Source organism: Fundulus heteroclitus, chromosome 11 (assembly GCF_011125445.2).
Source record: "Fundulus heteroclitus isolate FHET01 chromosome 11, MU-UCD_Fhet_4.1, whole genome shotgun sequence".
Taxonomy (NCBI): Eukaryota; Metazoa; Chordata; class Actinopteri; order Cyprinodontiformes; family Fundulidae; genus Fundulus; species Fundulus heteroclitus.
The window spans coordinates 32,045,087-32,065,874 of record NC_046371.1 but is presented as its reverse complement, the minus strand read 5'-3'; the positions used below and the strand labels follow the sequence as shown (position 1 = coordinate 32,065,874).

Genomic DNA, 20,788 nt, shown 5'->3' with positions numbered 1-20,788 from the left:
AAAACAAAAAACATGTCAAAATTTTGGAAGATCCTCACATCTCACCTGGCTCAAATATACAGGCACGCCGTCACGTCACTGTCCATTTATAATGCTCACGATAAATACTAGAAAATGTAGACTTTTACTCCGAATTTATCCAACTTTTGGAACGATTTAAATTCATATTCGATTTAATTTAGTTCTTGTGGCAAGAACAAACTGCTTTAAATAGTTTGTAGTTGCGTCTTGGAGCTGATATAAGCCGATTATACCTGTATAATCCTGTTTAATCACAGTTACTACTGAATATTATAACTTTTTCTCGTTACTCTTAAGTTAACCATCATTTGCTTAATGCAACTTTTAATTTGAAAGGAAAACAGCAGTTGAACGCCGGAAGTCGCAATGTTTTGGTCGCAGCTTATTGGCTGGTGAAGTGCGGTAGAGGCAGAAACAAAAACGATGTGAAAATGCGGTCATTTTTACCTGCCGTGGCAGAACAGCTTTTCCGGGATATCCAGCGAACCTATCAGGAGTCGACTCAAAGTAAGATAGAGTGGGGGTGTTTGTGGGTAGACGGCCGCAAGCTTGGTTAGTTTCACCCGGAAACTGACGCGAAAGTTACGAGATAGCATCGAAAAACGCCAACTTCCTACAGTCTCTTGGACGATTTAGGCCTACTCTTTATTCATCGCGTTTTAATAGCATCTTGTCTGCACGTTTTCATTTCCTTTAAATAAAATGGACGAGAAATTGAAAGAAATGTAGTTTTTTCCCACTGCAGCGCAGTAACGCAGTTTTAATGTCTGGGCTCTAGGGGGCGCTGCTGCACTACAATTTGAACTAGACCTCATAAGCTAATATCTCCTGATCAGGGTTAAGATGATAATAATAGCCCCGCATCACCTATAATCTTTTACATATATTCATGTAACAATATGAAAAACATTTTCCTCACCAGACTTAATCAAATTTATTTATTATTAATTCCAGAGAAAATAAAGTAGTGCTGTTAAAGAAATCTCCCTAATTTTTTCTGTTTTTGCTTTTTGTGTCACTTAAATGTTTTGAATCATCAAATACATTTTTATATTAGCCAAGAATAACAAGAGTAAATGCAAATAGCTGTTTTTAACTGAGGATTTCGTTTATGAAAAAGCTATCCAAATCAACCAGGCCCTTTGTGAAACAGAAATCTGAAATTTCACTAGCATTTTGCCAGGTTATATTTGAAATTAAAATTAGTTTGATGATCTACTGCATTTAATTTGGGGAAGCAGAGCAAATGCATCAGAAATATTTAAGGGGGGGGGGGGGGCATTCTCATGGGACCATTCTGTCCTCAAAAATAAACAGAGCTTTTATCATGTCCTCATTTCCGATGGTTCTTTGTTGAATCTATTATTCCATTACACTTTCTTCAAGTAACTGTAATTTGCCATTCTTAAAAAAGCAAACGGTGATAGTTCATGCTGTAGTTTTTTTTTTCCTTAAGACATGTTAGGTCATTCAACCCCCAGTAAACTATTATAAGGATGTTTACCTAGCTATTTTTGGTTTGATGCAAAAAAAAAAACCAGAAACAACTGACAGGAAACTTTTTTTAATCGCTGAACTATCTGGCATTATCAAACATACCTTCTAACAAACCATGGAATCACTCCATCTTGAGAAAAAAACTGATGGCGCTTGAAAAAGAAACATGCTTGTTTTCTTCGGGCTGTCACCTTTATCTGTTTTATTGTACCAGACAAACAATCCTGCGTCCTGTTGCCCAGTGCAGAGTCAGGATTCATCCCTGAATCCCACTTTGCTCCAGTCATCCATCACTGCTTCCTTTAGTCAACTGGAACCTTGTTTCCTTCTGTTTACAATGAGAAACGACCAAGTTCAGAAAAAACAACAACAAAAAAAATGTCACATTTCTAAAAAAAAACTAAAAAGCTGTTTTTAGGTTTTTTTTATTTGGCTTCTGTGACTCTAAACTATTTTGTAGCAGCCAGCGAGGGGAAAATTGGCTCTCTGGATCGTAAAGGTTACTCACGCTGGTCTACTTGGATGTTTCAATCCCCGTTTACTTTGTGCTCACTTCACATGATAGATCCAGCTGACTGGGAACAACCCACATGTTTTGCAACACTCAGCAACAGTTCATTTACCCGCTTGAAGACGTTTTGTAACACCTTCTGTTGTTTCAGCTGACCGTTCTCCTGTGGGGTTCATGCTTCCTTTCGATCAGTCAGCTTGCAACGTCTCATTAAAATCTGCAAGCCCTCTCTGTAACTTCAGTCTCATTAGCAAAATTGCACGTGTGCGGGTATTTGTTTTATAAATCCGTTTTAGTCTTGTTTTTTTTTCCCCCTTAACTTGAGCTGGAAAAAAAGATAAGTCCTTCTATTTTACAACAAAACGGTTACATATTCTCAAAGGCTAAATGTTCAGCTGCTGAATCAGAAAGTTTGGCATCATGCCTTTTCTTTGCTACAAAGTAAAACGTCATCCTCCCAAGAGGCTGTAACGTTCCTGTGTGAGGGTTAGAGGCAATTACCTGGTGTTGGTTTTTAGTCTCCTTTTAAAACTGTTCATCACCGAACTGGAATCACTTGTTCCATTTTTAAAACACGCCTGTGTTCTTTTGCAGTTCCAGATGATCTGCTTATTGCGTAAGTATCCCTTTCCCCCAATATGTTACAGGTTTGCTTCTGCTTGCTCTTACAGCCTTTAGGATTATTCTTTAAGACCACCACTAATAGCATTCTTCCAGTGTGGTCTGAGTCGTGTTGGGACCGTATACTGCTCAGGTTGAGTCAATGGGAAGCGCTAAACCACTCTAAGAAGGAAGACTGAGGCACTTTTATTGCTTTGGTTTGCCCAAAGTGACGTCAAGACAGAGACTCAGTGTCATGATGCAGTCCAGTGTGTTGACGGAGACATTTCCTGGCATGGTGGCCTAAGCCCTAGCTGTGCAACACTATCACATCCTGTTTGCTCATCAGGAAGTTTCTAGTTTATGGGCTCACTCTGAAGAAAATCCTTGTTTTAGTAATAATAATAATAATAGGGAGTAGCTGTTCACCAAAACTCCTCTGTTGACTGAAATTGTCGTCTTTTGAACCAGATAAACCCTGACTGGTAACCGTTGGGTGGGTGTAAAACCCGTCAATCCAACCTTGTTCCAGTCATTGAACACATCATACATAAACGCTGTCAATATCACTGTGACAGCACTCTTTAACATGAATGCTTTTACTGAGTGAAAAATAAAGTTACCAATTTCCAGCACCAGTAAAATGTTAAATTTAAAGTGCATGTAGAAATGTAAGAATCTATTTTCTGCATGTCTGCGGTTCATTTTGGGGTGCAAGAAAGAGAGACAGAGCAAGATCTTCGGTTCATAGCGGGAAGCAGAACGTTATACAGGAAAGTTACTCCTTTTTATCCTTTGGCACGTTTGACTTCTGATATGGAACGGGCTGGATTTGAAAATCTGGCAATCTTTTAGATATCTCAGTTAAGATACAGATCTATAGTCTGTAAGGAATGCACATAGAGACCAATATTTTGTTAATGCTAGCTTACAGGAACCGTGCTAATGGCTAATATATGATGCTAAAGACAGTTAAAGATGTCGTCTTTGTTCATTTTGTCTGTATGAAACATGAAAAAGTTGTTGAGCAGAAGCTGCTTTCACACGCAGCATAACGTCTTCTCTACTTCTAATATAAATAGTTGATGATCGCTCACGACTGAAGTGCTATGTTGTCTTTTAGAGAAATACAAATTGTCTAAAAACCTGCATTAGCAGACCAGAGCTTGACATAGATCAGAAATTGGCCCAAATTCTCTGATCAGGGCAGCTGTATAAAAATGAAAAATTATCGATGAATGAACATGAAATATCTGTAATGGTTGCCTTAAGAGAAACAAATCATTCAGGCATCATTGATCAACCAATCCTCACAGCTTGTATTTACTCACATTTTTGTGTTGTTCTACACAACAATTGAAATCATGTGACTTTACTTAGTTTCCCTCGTCTCCCACATCTCCCCCTCCTTGTCTTTCCAGGCTAAAGTTTGTCTTCGGCTCCTGCGCACTGCAGGCATTGGACCTAGTCGACCAGCGCTCTGTCACGTGTCTGTCCTCTCCCAGCGGTCGCCAAGCCTTCCAGGTCTGTCAACATTGCACAATATCCAGTCAGTAGTCCCTCCTGCACAGCTGACAATATCTAGCAGCTACTGAGTCTCATGCTGCGAACTACAGCAGAACGGTTTCCATATGTGAGCTGGGTGATTACTGTTAATGAGCTTGGTTCTTCAGTCAAGAGAGTATTACAATAATTTCCAGGCTGATTAACAGTCATGTAAAGGAGGTCGTCTTCTTCCAACTAGTGAAAGGACTCATGAGGCTTTTGTAGCGACGCGTCGAGACAGTTGTGCCTTAAGAGGAAAAGCAACTTCATTTTGTTGAGTCAATAAAAACAACATTTTGTGTGTGTGTGTGTGTGTGTGTGTGTGTGTGTGTGTGTCTGTGGTATTAGGGGAGCTCTGATGGGGGGCTGGTTGCACTGAATTTTATTCAGGGGTATTAGAGTAAAGGGGGTTGAATGAATGCATGGCCCACCTTTTTAGATTTGTTTGATAATATCCCCTGTACTTGACTGTTTGTAAAATACATTGAATTTTGCAGTTGTAATGCGACAAAACGTGTGTGTGTGTGTGTGTGTGTGTGGGGGGGGGGGGGTTGAAAACCATATCGATAGATGGAAGTACTGAATTGTAAAGCACTTTGAAAACTATTTGCTGTGTCATAACTTTGCGATTGCTAGTAAGATTGTTGTTGTTCATTATCAATCTAACTGCAAAGACATTTATGCCAAGTAGTATATTACAAAAAAAAAAGTCAAAGCACATTGGAACAGGATTTCCTACCAATTGCAAGTGTTGGCTTCTTCTGATCATGAGCTTTAGCGTATCCTGAAGCCATGTGATCCCGGAATGAGAGTCCAAGACTGTGGTTCTCAACTTAAAAAAAAGGTTGCTTAGCATATGGGGTCCATCTGTAAAGATCCTGGGCACTTCACGTATGTTCATTTATTTTCCACTAGTGGTGATAACACGGAGAGTGAAGTGGGTAGAGGGACCTGAGCTTTATTTGAGAAAAAATGTGTGGAACCCACCCCTTACCTATGCTCATGAGATGCAGTTCATGACTAAAAGCAGACCGTGGAGGTAAGTGAGGCAATGAGCTTCCTCTGATCAGCTCTGTCATTAAAGGGGCGCTTGGAGTAGAGCTGCTGCTCCTCATCAAAAGGAGTCACTTCAAGTAAATCGACTATCAAATCAGGATTCCTCATTGACTGTTTCATCCTGACTGTTTTGGGGCACCTGTCACTGAGTGAGGAGGACCACCAGGCAGGCCATGAACTTGGTAGATGGACTGTGTGTCTCTTCAGGCCTGGGGACACCTTGGAGTCCCTTAAATTGAGCTGAAGAGCATCGCCAGCTTGAGAGATTGATCGATCGATGGTTTTCTAGCGTTCTAAATATCTGGTAAATTCCAGCAGTTCTTCTATCAAATATACATGAAACAGGCAGTTTAGACTCAGAACACAAAGAACTATAAACATAAAATAATAAACCAGACTATAAACTGTCAAAAATGTTTGTAACTATGGAGGTAAAAGCTTGATTATCAGCTAAGAAACTGTTTTTAAAGTAAAAAATAATGCATGTAAGAATGAGGAAAATACCATCTGCATCCATAGCACATAATTTAATCAATTTAAAGACCTTACAGTCCATATCCGTTAATCAGCTTAAATTGGAAACTCATAATGAACTTAATTTGCATGGAGATTTTTTTTAAGAATAAAGTTTCTATTTTTTTCTTTTTTCAGGTGTTTCCATAATTTAATTCAGAGAATTGAAACATCTGAATTGCTGATGAGTTCTCTGTAGAAAACATATATAAACTATAACTAATATATATATATTAAACTATAACATTTAAATGACCCCCATAAATTGTGCTGTTCCTGTTTTAATTAGAGAAATATTCTGAATACTGCTTAAAAAACATTCTATTGGTTTTTGAATACACAATGTAGTAACATTATAAAGATCTTTCATTTTGAAGTTTTTAACATTTTTTTCTGAAGAAAGTTGCAAATAATTTGTAGTTGAAGACTGCAGCAAGTGGCCACAGTTTGCAAATACAAATAGTTTAAATCTGAAATAAAGAAGGAAAAACTGGTAGTGAGTCCGCTTCAGTTCATAAATTAGGGGTTTTTATTGATATATTTGTTTATTCTGCCGAATGAAAGAGCAACAAGGGTGTGGATAAATTCTGGAAATATACAAAAATCAACGCAAAAGAAGGTTTAAACCACTTTATTGTAATACGTCAAAGCAGGAAGTGTTAGTCAGAATGTTAACTATGCCTCTAAATCCAGCATTTTTACAGCATTTCTCAGAAATCCTCATATTTACTGAGTCATTGTGCCTCAGATTTCCTGTAAACTCCTTCAGGCTCCTGTAAAAACAGTTTGTAAAGAGAGTATTTTTAATAACAATGCAGCTAAACAGGAACCTGGTTCATTCGGTTCTGTTGGGATGGGTTTTGGCTCTGCTCTTGAATTGTGATTGTTTCACTTCGTTCCCCTCAAGGCTGGCTGATATTTGTAGTCCAGCACACGTTAGCAGCAGATGAATGGAACCGATTCTTTCCCTGATAAACGTTGTTGGGTCACCACAGAAGAGGTGTTTTGTTTTTGTTCTTATTAAAAAAGTCAAATCAGTGTTTCTGAAACCACCTTTTTTATATGAACTGGGTTTTTATTGCTCTCTGTTTAGTTCCTGAATGTGAGAAGTAACATGCAGCCTTGTGTGGATAATTATTGAGTTACTTAAAGTTAATTGGTCCACATTGTTGCCTCCCTAATATTACAGCCACATGTGGGTACATATTATGTTTTTTAGACAGCTTGCTTAGCCTTATGCAGATACATTTTAACATAAACTGAGAGCCAGCCGTTTATTTTTCTACATCTACTGAGGCTTTATTCAGAACTGCAGCACCTATTGAAAAACATGTTTATTTTACCTAAAGCGCTCTCTGACTGGTAAGGTGAATTTAATGAGCCGTCGGAAGCGTTTCAGTGAGTGGGTGAAAGCAATTCTTTGAGGATCCGAGGTGGTGTTCTGACAGCTCTGATCTTTTAAGCTGGACACCAGGATGCATGTTTCAGCTCGGCATACATCATGTTCGGACAGCACTCTTGAGTTAGGAAGCGGTATTGAACTTTTAGCAAATAAATCTAACTGTGACACTTTGAAGAACTCGATTTAACCTTAAAAAGCCGCCTGCAATTATTCATCAACATTCAGAACATTTACACTGAGATTAAAAGAGGGGGAGCGAGCTGAATTACAGTGATACTGAATCGAGTGCTGGAATAGAAGATGACAAGTCAAAAAAGTCTCCATTTTTGTAGTTTCCCGCTGACATCTGAATGGGTTTTTTTCCCCTGCTGTGTTCTGCTGAATTTCTCATGTTGTGGGTATTCTCCCTCTTTCTGGTAAAGGGATGAATAACTCATGAGAACTTGGCATTTCACTGCTGGGATTTTCACCTTATCTCGTTCCTAACATCCACTGACCTTTACATAAGGAATGGCACACCAACGTCTGCTGGGAAACAGAAGTACGAACAGAAGTACCGTCTTTGTAGGGTTATTTAAAAAATCTCAAATTAAGCAAAAGAAAAAAATATAAGCAGATGATATAGATTGACTTTCTTGTGATCTAGTCTCTTTTCTTAATTCCACAGCTAAAACCCTACGTAATGCTAAATGATAGAGTTTATGCTAATATAATTGGTGATAAATTTAACAGTAGGTGAAGTGATGATGAATCATGGCGCTTTTGTCCTTATATTACAGCCATCTTAATCAAGCCAGCTTCGGATTCATTAAATTGCTTGATTTTGCACTAAATTAATTTTTATTATTTATTGTTCATTACTAACACCCACAGCCTTTCATTGGAAAAAATATGGAACTAAAACTAAGGACACAACTCGCAACACCTTGAATCTATTTCAATAACTTTCTGTACTTTCTGTGCATTTAAATGAAACCTCTTCAGCTCCTGATTTAAACAACATTTTTGTGTGTCTGTCAATAACACTTTGATTAATTAATAACAAGTAAATAAATCAAGTTTAATCTCATTTAAAAAAAGTCAAGCCATCTCTAATTCACCTGCTGAAGGCTGTTAGGATCTGAAATCACCACGGTCATACTGTTATTAAAATTACACACCTTTAAAGATACAGAAAAGAAAAACAATTAGGAGCTAGCACTATGATTTGCATCACTTTTAGCATCAATCATTAGATATACGGTTGTAGTATTTATCTGATGCTGAATGAGGTAAAAGAAATGGTTTTCACTCCTGTATGCAAGAAAAATTATGTTCATTGTATTCTTTTTGAAGGACTTTTGGTCAGTCAGATGTTAAAATGGAGAAAAATGTGACAAAGGCAGATGATAATACACTCAAACGTTCCCAAAGAGTGACGACAGTACACATGAAACACTGAACTCAGATCAGTGTGTATCACTGTATAGCCTAAAAGTACGTTCACACCGAATGCAAACAAGCCAGATTTTTCACAGTGATCGCCTGCCATTGGTCCCTTAAAATGTCCCCTTTATCTCAGACACGATTGGGGCTGACAATGCAGCAAATTTTCATCATGCTCGCTTCACTGCGTCATGAAATACTAACTGGCTGTCCGTCTCTCTTCAGTCAGTAAATCCATCATTGCTCGTTATAAATATTGTCTAATTCTACTCTATTAATAAGTAAAATATAAAAAACCCATAATCGTGCTTAAATAAATGGATGAAGAGGACCCTTAACGCGACCCGATTTGACAGAAAAGTTCAGATTATTGAACCCGAGCGAAATTTGGCTTTGCTCCAGTCACCCAATTCGTGCCATTCACATTTTTCAAACCTTATGGTTTGCATTGTGTGTATGCATCATGACAGCTGGCAATGTCTCCAGCTCATATATGAGTTCATGAGGGGAAAGTGCATTTTGTAGTTTGTCCTGTGAAGAGTAGAAAGTCCAGAGCCAAGGATTTAAAAGTACTCTATGAGCCTGTTCTGCCCTAGTAATTCACTAGAGGGACAAATAACCACTTGTGACAAAAACTTTAATTAAAAAAAAGTTCTGATAACATTAATATATACGTAACTTCTGAAACAGCATCGAATGAAGCTTGTTAGGAATAATGAAAATTAAATCAATTAGAATTATATCAGCATTGTTACTCTTATGTGGATGGTCATATCTTCCCATAGCTGTGTCACCTGACCTACCAGTCTATTTTACTTGGTTGGTATTCTTCCTACAAGATCGCCATAGTTAACTTTAAATCCAATCAATCTACACATTTTCACACAGTTATGAGAAGCGGCTCCTGTCTTTTAAAGTATAACCACTATGAACTCATCTAATAACAGTGCTCTATGGGACATTTTTCAAATGACGTCGCATTTGCCTGGACACAGCCTCAAAATGAGCGGAAAGAAAGCAGTATTAGTAGAAAGGTAGGAGAGGCTGTCCTCTCCTCTCTCTCACAACAGATCAAGTGCAAGGAAGAAACCCGCAGAATCCAGGGGGCCATTAGCGGGCATTGGGTCCCGCCGATGGCTCTTGTTGCGAGGTGCGATAATCAGAAAAGGGCGTTCTGTCAGAAAAAAGGCAAGCCCAAAAAAACAAAAAACAAACAAAAAGCCGTAACTGCCGACTCACAAAGGTTGCGGGCAGCTTTAGAGAAAACAAGCCCAAAGTCTCTTACAATTAGCGGACCATGCAATACTGGAGCTCACATAAACTCCCTTCATGAATTGTATGATGATGTTTCCATTCCGCTGAGAAAAAGCCAAATAAATGCATCCTACCTGCACAGACGCTGCAGTCGCTGGTACCAGGTCTGGACTTTCAAGTGTTGGCTACTTACCACCGAGGAAATAGGTAGAGCACATAGGTGTCTTAGGTTAGATCCCACAGATGCAAGATCTTATTCAACACTAACATTTCTCGCCAATCCTTCGGGGTTTTGGAAAATCAATGATAAAAGCTCCCTTCATATGGTCACGATCATCATATCGCGAGTCTCTATGCAGCGATGTTTTGTTGTTGCCATTATATGTCTGTTGAGGTGATATTCAGGACATACAAGTAAACTATTTGAGCATTACATCTTTGCTTCTACGACCCCAAGATGGCCAAGACACATGCACACTGTACTGTTCTAAATTTAGTAATTTGACGTCATTTGAGGAATGTCCTATTAGTCAGATTTTATGGTTTCTTATGTGAAAGTGGGAGACGATCTTTATTCAAGACCTTAGTGACCCTTCATCTGGAGGAGGACTTGCTCTGAATCAGGGGACATGATCTTCATAAACGGCCTGGGTATCTCTCTCGTCAGTGGAGTTGCACACAAAAAACAACCCAGATAGTTTTAGAGCAGGCATATCTAACACCAGTCCTTGAGGGCCGGTCTCCTGGATGTTTTAGATCTGTCCCTGCCCCGACACATCTGATTCAAACGAATGATTTACCTTTTCAGTCTGTCATCAAGGTCTGCAGAGACCTACTGCTTACACACTCATCAGGTTCAGCTGTGTTGAACCTGGACAACACCTGCAGGACACCGGCCAATAAGAACTGAGTTTTGATACCACTGGGTCAGAGGTTCTGGGAAGTGAAGTTCTGGAGAACAAATCCTTCAGGAACCCATAGTGGAAACAGGGCTTTATGGGTGGCTGAGGAGAAATCTGTTTTCTTCACTTTGTGTACTTTCAAGGATCTTTCCCGCTTTTCTGGAACAGAGCATCTTTGGGGAAATTGAGAGCACTCCCCCCACATGCTTTTTTTATGTTGCCAGTAAGCACTCACACATCCATTCAGCATGTTCCAGTTACAAAGGTCTTTCCTGTTATTATTAGCTACATTAAATGTAGGTTTGATTTTGACAAACCTACATTGCACCTCTATTTTAGAGACATAACCCAAAACGCCCTCTTTGTATCAGAAACCTGTATTTTTAAAACTAGTTATCTGTATTCATTTGAAAAACAATGGAAAAATGGATTATGATTTTGTTATGTTTCATACTTTAAAGTTTTGTAGTATTTCCTGGCATATAATCTGATTGCATAAAGTATTTTTGCATGGAAATCATAGTAGCACTTGTAGTAATCAGACAAGGGACATATTTAAATCTTATAATACTTATAAGTCAACATAATAGCACCCAAACGTTGCACATGTGCAGAACACGTTGTGGGATCTCTGTGATGTTCCAGGGCTCTATATTTTACAGGAAGCCATGTTTGGGGTCTAGATCCATCTAGCTCGTTCAGGTCCTGGTCCTTTGATTCATACCAGCTTGCTTTCAATGGTTCCTGTGAGAGTTTAAACTTTGCCAACTCTTCCTCTCTGTCTGTTTCGTGTGCTGCCATCACATGTCAAATGTTGATCTATTGGGTTTTCCAAACAAACATAGATCTATGTCTGCTTGTTACTGTATCTTTTGATGATATTAGCTGCCAGTGGTGCTGGGTGAGCTGTAGCAGAGCCGCATTACTTTGATGCCGACAGAAAACAAAAGTGCCCAGAGCGTGAGCTGCTTCTCAAGAAGGCCAACTCTTTAGAAAGTGAAGAGCTCCTTGGTTTAGTCACCACAGCGTTCTTTCCTTATCCCAGTACTCATGGTGCTTTTTTCATCTTCACCCGTCTGCTTTGAGTCCATGTTAATTTTCTCTTTTGTGCCTTATTTTTAATGGAAGTGTCGCACTGAACAAATGAGCTGTTTTTCACTTTAGTAGGTCAAAGGAGAGGATAATTTATTGGAACTCAGCAGAATAATGGTGCCAAGTCTGATAGGCATAAGTTATTGTGCGGTGTCATGCTAATTTGCCAATGTGATGTCCTCATGCGTCCTCACAAGCAGGAGAGGCACTTAAATCACTGTCCAAAGCTGGGAGGGAATGCCGACATCGTGGACACGACGCTCCGTCAGCCACAGCCATTAGACATCCTACACAGGCTGTTTAAAAATACATGACTTCTGCACCCTCTCTTCTAAATAACTCATGGAAACTGATGAGGTTGGGGAAATGCTAGAAAGATTTCCTGACATCATAACTTTTTCACAGTAGGGAATATTAAAAATGAGTCCCTAAGAACAGCAAAACATAGTGCTGTAAACCTGGAAATTTAAACTGTGAAGTTATCTAAGGTGATGTTTTTCAAGTATTTGATAAAACAAAAATGTGAATTACACACGACAACAAAGAAGCCCCGCCCACGCCAGAAGTACAACCTGTAAGGGGGGAGGGGGGGGGGGGGGGGGACGACAAAATGGCGGAGACTGTACTTCAAATTCCTATTTATAAAAGTTCGGACACCATTTTCACCTGCTGCCAAGTACTGCTGACCTGGATGTCACAACATGATCCTGTGCTGAAGGCAAACAGATCACTAAACCCAAGCAGAATGCCCGTGTACAAAACATTTAAAAAGGAAGAGTGGAGCAAAAAGGAGTAAATATTAGAAAAGTAGCCTATTGTGTTTGTCAGGCAGAGCTATGGTGCTGGCAAAAGTATTTGCCATCTGACCGATTGCTTCTATTTTTTGCGTTTTTGTTACGTTCAAATGTTTACGTCATCAAATATAACCGGAGTAAGTGCAAAATGTAGTTTTAAATGATGATTTAATTTATTAAGGGGAAAGAAATCTAGGCAAACTAACTCAGCCCTACATGAAATAATAACTTCCCCACTTGTTAAATCAGGAAGTAACTTGGTTCAGTTTCACTAGCCACGACCAGAAGGGTAGAATCAAGGAAAGACTTGACAGCATGAAGTAGTTTTAAAGATCTTAAACAGCAACACATCCTGCATTGATCTAAAGACATTTTCAGGATAGATGAGAAACTAAGGCTATGTTCACAGTACCAATGTGACCCATTTTCGTCTTTTTCACGACAGTGTGAACGACCCGATTCTGATCTTTTCACCCCCCAAAAATCAGATTTGTGCCACTTCCATATGTGGTACTAATTTGGATACATTTTTCAGATATTTTTTTCAAAGCGTCCACTGTCTGAACGGTCATGTTGCATTTTATCTGTCTTTTACGTCACTCTCCTGTCTCTCACTACACATCAACACAGCAGCAGTAGTTAGTGCTCCATAGAAGACCATTGGTAACAGCTGAGCTGCTTTCTTCTTACCGTACTCAGTCTCACTATGATGTGGTCTTAATATTGTCGGCTCCCATTGCTCAGCAGCTCTGTAATAATAGCAAGGAGAGATGCTGGCCTGTATTTGTTTTTTATTTTATTTTAACAGAACTTTATTGAACACTTCTAGAAACAATTATGTTCACCATTACATCCGTCAACAGCGCGCTGCTCTGTGACGTCTCCTCCTATTATCTGTGTATGCGGGTCGCTTTGCGGTCCTGAACCGTTCACACAGAAGTCTGATGGTTGTCGCATTTATTAGTAGTATGAACGGCCACCTCAAAAAAAATAAATCTAATTTCAGCAACAAAAAAAATCGGAATTGAGCATCAAGACCTGCAGTGTGGACATAGCCAAAGCCATTGACATCTGTTAGTCTGGAAAGCCAATTCTAACACTTTTGTACCCCAGGGAGAGTGAGCTCCACTATCAAGAATCTTTATTTTCACCATGTGTTACCATGTGTGACATTGTTTTTTAGACAGACACGACTCAGGATGCACACAGATTACACATAACATACAGACACAACAGGACATAATATTTCACTGTTTTTGTTTTTATGAAATCAGTTGATTGCATTGACCAACACACTTCCTGAGAAGCTTAAAGCGTGCAAATAGTCTTTAAGGTCTGATGGGAACGAGTTCAAAAAGTCCGATAGTAATCACCCTGCGAACGATAAGGATTACTGTGCTGTGGCATGAATTAGTCACTCAACCCTCTCTTGATGATCTCTCATGCCCGCAGTACATACTGTGCAATCATTTTAAGCCTTCATTTTATCCAGCCAGACATTCCCTGAGAAATTAGTGTGTGCAAATAGGCATTACCAGTACTGTGTTTGTAACATGTAACAGACCACAAACCTCTCAGCAGTGGGCTGAGAGACCCACTACAGTGGTGCCGTCTGCAAACCTCTGGAGACTGGCCAATACTTTCCAGGAATGGCCAGTCTCCAGAATTTGTCCAAGAGCAGATCAACAACTCATCTAGGAGATCACAAACAAACCCATAACAACACATGAGCTCTATAGGACTCACTTGCCTCAGTTAAAAAAGTCGGTGTTCATGATTCAATAAAAAAAAAAAGAAGATATTAACGATCTCCATGGAGAAAAATCACTACTGACCAGAAAGAACACACAGGCCTGTCTCACATTTGCCAAAAAACATCTTGATGACCCTAAGATCAAACACACAAGCTGAGCTGAAAGACAGTGATCCAAATCACCCCAGTAGCTCTAAATACGTAGATCCAAAAGCTTTTCAGGTTTTGGATGTTTCGTCCAGACTTCAGTCCGCTATTGAGACGCTCTGGCACGACCCCTCGGTGGGGCTGAATTCAAATGATTTTGCTGAGAAGAGTGGGCCAAGTGTCCTCCACAGTGATGTAAGAGACTCATTACCAGTCATGTCCAGCACCAGATGCTGCCAAGGGTGGGAAAACCAGTGATTAGGTTTAAGGGGCACTTAATATTTTTTTCACTCCTGGTCAGATACGCTTGGAGAGCTTTTTTTTCCTCTTGTTAACAAATTACTTCATAATTTCTAAGGTTATTGTCGTCTGATATAGAAATGTTTGATGATCTGCAAGTGTAAAAAGCAAAAAAACAAAGCAAAAAACAACATAAATCTGCAGGGAATTTAAAAAATGTAGGCAGGGCTACAGTAGATTTTAACAGGGTTAGACAGTCATATTCTACATACCAGTGAGTGTGTTTGTACAGCTGGGAATTACGCTGTTTGCTCATTAGACTTCTGGAAGCCTAAAAGTGTTTCTTTTCACTGGTACCTTTCACATTGATGTCAGAACCTCCCAGTTTCCAGTTAGTTTGTTGTTAGGTTTGCAGGAATACAGAGTGGATGAGATGGGTAATTAAGATCAGGACATAAAAATCAACAAATAAAAAAAAGATTATTTTCACGTCCTCATTGTTTTAATGCCTCCCTCCAGCTATACCGACATGTGTGCTGATATAAAAGGCTCCGATGTGTTACCTTGTTTCTGTGGAGAATCGGTGGCAGAAGGCAAATTCACAACAAAGCTCCAACATGTTTTGATCTAGTTTGCATGAATCCTTTGCAGGTAATTGGAGGCTCGGGCCGTTTGTACACCTGCTTCTTGTCCTGTCACTACTGCCCCTGCCCGGCTTTCGCCTACACAGTTCTACGCAGAAACCAAGGCCTGCTGGTGAGTTTCCCAAAACGTGCTTCCTTATAAGCTACAATAAATAAGTCTGTGCCTCATCAGATCATTCAAAGGTATAAGTGAAATTAGACATCTTAGTCGTTTAAACCAACAGGGAGTGAGATTAGTGAAACGCTTCTTTAGAGTATTGTGTCGGTGCCGTCTAATTTTGAAAACAAAAATTGCTGTAAATATATTTATGAGCCGTATATCAATCAGGATTCCAGTTCGATATTGGGGTGTTACCTCACCAACATGCATGAGAGCTATGTTTGAGCTTGGCATAGACGCAGGACGTTTGACAGCGGAGACACATCCCAGTCAGTGCGTTCATAACATCCCTGCAAACACGACATCCTCATCAATCCAGTCCTTGTAACGTTACTTTCATTTATGCATTTAAACTGCATATTGCTTCACGGGCAAAAAATTTGCTTTAGGGCTGAGTTATTTTAGGTGCAACTGAAGATTATTTTGGAGCCCGGTTGTGGAAAGTTTAAACAAGAATCTCTTTGTAAAAAAACATTGACCCCACATTCTGGCATGGGCTCTGAGCTTACCATTTTGAAAAGTTCTATGTTTTTCAAACATAAGATATCCATAAAGAACGGTGTCATAAAAATCCATGACACCAAAAGAAATCCCCGTCTTTCCCCTCGTGTTTATGCGGATCTGAGTTGACGTATCTGCATTGTACATTGTGTACCCTGCAGTGACATAAAACCTGTTTCACAGCCGTTGTGTCTTCTCAGTCGAGTGTGCATCTCAGAGACAAACCTTTGCCCTGTCGACTGAGACGAAACACACTATAAAGTGTGTGCACAGATGTGTTGTGGTCAGCTTGTATTTTTGTCTGGCCACTGATGGGTGTCTCCCCTTCGGTCTCTCCCTAAATATCTTGAAACAAACAAGCTCCGCTCCTTCTCTGACTGTGGGGTTGATTGGTCTCCCTGGAGGATGCAGCTAAAATCAGTGTGAGAAACAGAGAGCTGCAGCAGACCATAGAGACTCCCTGTGAGCACGTTGGCAACATTTGATAGCGTTCCCCATGAAAACGCGCAGAAGCTCTGAAACAAGAGCGCTTTTACAGGCAGTCATAGAAAGACAATCAGATTTGTACAGTAGTCTCACAAGAAGTCGTCATGCATGATTCCCAGCAGCTGGAGTCACTGAGTCCATCCAGTAAATGTGTATGCTCCAGCTTGGCTCAGTGCAGTATGGACCAGGTCCATTTTGTTTCGAAAAGTAGGTCAGAGGATAAATAAATGAGCTCTCACACCAACAGCTACCACATCTGTAGCCCATCCAGTACTAACACCAGACTGCTTTCAGCAGAAACTGGAAAATCATTTTGCTAACTTTTTCTTCATGAGTTTGCATCTTTTGCTTTGTGACATAAGCCCACATAAATTTTAGTGTTCAGGAAAACTCAAATAGTGGTTCGATTAGGTTGAAAACAAGACATGAAGTGTCAAGGCGTATTGAAACCAGAGAATCGCTGATAAGAATCTTGTGGCCAATTTCTGATCAAAATCAGATGATGAAGATATAAGATCCATATTAATTACCTTTTTTCTTCAAGCAATCATTGTTTATATTAGAACCAGAGTAGCTATAAAATTGGGGTTTATTATGGAGTTGGCTTTTTAAACAGGCTTTAGCATCTTTTATTAGCAAGTCCCTCAGTTAGTATTGCTAACTGTAAGCAGCAGTTTCTATGTGCATATTTTAGAGAATCTAGATCTTCTCCTCAACTTTGAGATTTCTGTAAGACTGTAAAGATTTCCAGATCCAGCTTGTTCCATGACAAACAGGTGGACAAGGAAACATTGTTTTCAACCTTCCTGTCACCTGCTGAAAGTCTTGCTCTCTCTCTCGTTCATGAAGCTGAAATCGTTGATCTGTAGCTAATACAGTTTTTTCTTTTAAACAGCTTTTTATGTTTATTTGCTTCCTCTAAACCCTCTGATGTCAAAAGAAACTTCTTCACTCATTAACATCTTCCAAATCAGAGATTGTTGTTACCACAGCCCTGTAGCACTCAGGTATAATACATTCAATGACTGGAAAAATAGAAATTTTTGAGTTCTTAAGTAGAAAGTCACTGATTAGCAAGCAGAACGTTGTCCTATTCTAGTCTCCCACCAATCTCTCTGTGCATCTGTAGTACATACAAATATATTAGTGCAAAGCTGCAAAACAGCTGGTGATCCAGTAGTCAGGCTACTGATGTTACATGCTTCAAAAATTAATAAAGTCCGATAACGCGTGCCATCATTCACTCTCTTCATTTTTGTGTAGTACTTGATTGATATCTGAAATTAGTCTGGCGTTTGCTCCGTGACTCACGCTCTGAGACTGAGGCTTTCTCAAAGGAATATTAGCAACAAGTCTCTCTAATGAGATCTTTTAGTCAGAATCACTTTGGACGGTCATTACAGCTTCATATCCGAGACATCGATCATTTTGGTTTGTGTCCTTTTCTCCCAGTGCAAACACATCCTGGCCGTCTACCTGTGCCAGGCTATGGCCGTGACTCAACAGGAGAGTATCCCTGACCAGCAGATGTCGGCGGTGCTCAGCGGGACCGGGGCCCCGTAGCAGCAAGAGGGCTGGAAGATACGGCCCCACAGAGCTGATTCCCTACATCCGTGGAATACTGGCCTGGTTTCTGTTTTTTATCTGACAGATAACAGATGTTACTTTGTTTTCTTTTAGAAATGTTCTTCATCTCAAATACTTTGGGTTTTATTTTTAGTTGCTTTCTATCTGAAGCTCCATTAGTTAGGGAGTGAGAGAACATCTGGACACTGAGGTCACCTCCAAACCATTTTACTGCACAGTAATGATTTTTCTCATGCACTGCTACTAAATATAAATCATCACTATTAAAATGTGGGAATAAAAGCCGATCTTACCAATATAAACATTGCCTTTATTAACAAAATAATTCACCATACATACAAGTTGCATCATGTTAAATAGCATTATCAGTTGTAGTTTTGTTGAATGAACGAACTGCCTCTGGAAAAAGTTGGACATCAGCTTGACCACAGTGGAGGCATTTTCCTGATTAGTAACAACGAGATAGCACACAGACAAACGGGAACTTGGGAATTAAAGGAATGCTGAACTTGCCATTGTCCATATTACCTTTTAAAAAAAGGTTTGACATCGAGCCGAAAGCCAGACACCTACAGTACTTATTGTCACACATCAGTCAACAGAGACGATAACGTTACAGCGCAGTTACAGTACAGATGCCTCCATTGGAATGTCCCTAAATGTTCTGGCACTCCTGTGTTTTTTAGCCCTTGAAATCAGACTGAGGTGGCAAACAAACAATAAATGCAGAAGGATAGAAGAGCAGCATAGACCGAGTGCAACACGCTGGAGCACTGGTTTCACACCAGTGAAGCACACCAAACAGGAAATGAAAGCGCAGTGTTCATTTGTGTAGTGATGACTCTCAGGTGACCTAAACGCCCTCCGTTAGTTTATAGATGCCGTGACTTTGCAGAGACATTCCGATGCAGCTTAAAAGCTTTTCTTCAAATTATACTGTCTATGTCTAAAATAATTTGCTAAGGGCTATCACTGGGTTTTCACTGGAATCCAGACTTACCTGATTTTGTTGCCACACGTGACATTAAGGTCAGTTAAAGTTTATCATAATGGTTTTTCACATTCTAAAGATTAAATTACTTTGTTTTCTGTTGTGTCTGTGACTTTTAAGACTGACTAGGGGAGTTTGAAAGTAAGAGTGACTCATATACCCAAAGGAATGCCAGCTTATATAAGCCACTAAAGGGGCGCGTGACCAGAGCCCGGTCAATGGGAAGTTATGTAAAGAACTGATTTGAGGCGTCATCTTGCACGATGTCATCCTGTGGTTCATTCTGAAGCAGCTAAGAAGGCTTTGTGCCAGTGCAAAATGACTATAAAGGGTAGGATAATTTTTCCACTTCCTGAGCTTACAGCTGAAGATAAAGAGCGTTGAGACTGAACGTCACTGCAGGTCACTTTTGATGCTAAACCAACTTCTAAGAGCTTGATTCCAACCACCAAACCATTTCCTGTTCAGGTAGAGACAAATGTTACAGAATGGTGTGCAGTAGTTACAAGACGATGCAGGCCAAAGAACGTGACTTGTTTAACGTGATTTATTCATCCTATAATCAGAGGAATAGTTTAGTATTTTGAAAGTGAGGTTCCATTAAAAGGTAAAGATCAGTTAATATCCACGTAAAAAATGGCTGACTCTGTCTGAATAACCCTGGGATAGCAGTTTAGGTCTTTGTAAAACTGAGTTTGCTGGAACCACTATATGTTTGATGCTGGAGTGGTGTTCAGTTGGCAAAAGTCTGCAATTCTCCTGGACCTCCTTGAATTAGCCCCTAGCTTTATGCCCCCAGTTTTATGAATCAATTGTATTCATCGAAGGTCACATTCAATTAAACAATCACGAACCTCCATGTAAAGAGCCGTGTACTGCATACAGGATAGAAGTCGGTTCATAAAATAGTGTTTGCAGGATATTTTTGATACTGTCATATGATGGAAAAACAAAAGTGCGGTTGTGTGGACATGTTGGGTTCATGGTAACGTGACGGCTGCTTTAATTGTTGGTTTTTGACATTTTCGAAAGTGGGGTTGTCCTGGTCAGTTTAGCCGTTAGCTTCAGCACCCAGAGGAACAAATCTCGATCTCTATAAATTTAATAACCTCAAACAGTTGTCTACTACAGGCAAGTCATTGACATTTAACCAGAAATTTTGTCCTAAACAGTAAGAAAAAAGGAGTTACAATAGACTTAAGTTAAAGCTATAGTTGGTAATCCTGTTCAGAAACACTTTGTTATACTGGGTGAAATGGTCTTTCCATCCTGACAGTAATCAATACATCATGTATTCAGGAAAATGTTTAAAAACTAGATTCCTGTGAAAGCTGCCGGACTGTAAAAACTCTGACTAATCCTGGCTGTTCGGTCCAAATGGCCGGGATTAGAGTTTTCTTTCTACTCTCTCCTCTGTCCCGCAAGTTCTAGGAATATCACCATCTATTAGTTGTCCCACATGTCAATCATTCGCACACAAGCGCTCATGTAACGCTTGTGTGCGTGCTGTTTCCTTGTTAGTTTCTGCTTGCTGTCTGCGTATGCGCACTTCTAGTGTTTATGTATCCGGTTAGCTTAGCGACTAGGTTAGCGGTTAGCTTCTGTGTTAACCGTTCATTGTAGCTCCAGAGCTATCACCGTATACTTTGAATATGGCTGAGAGTCGC

General features: G+C 39.8%; 1 protein-coding gene across 1 annotated transcript; it reads left to right on the top strand.

Moving 5' to 3' along the window:
* The first annotated feature begins 392 nt into the window (after positions 1–392).
* On the top strand, positions 393–18,435 carry zswim7 (zinc finger, SWIM-type containing 7). The gene is made up of 5 exons (XM_012871266.3): positions 393–528; positions 2,624–2,645; positions 4,051–4,153; positions 15,404–15,508; positions 17,996–18,435. Exons 1-5 carry the CDS (start codon positions 453–455, stop codon positions 18,104–18,106), a joined length of 417 nt encoding a protein of 138 aa, XP_012726720.2. The 5' UTR covers positions 393–452; the 3' UTR covers positions 18,107–18,435.
* Positions 18,436–20,788: the final 2,353 nt, after the last annotated feature.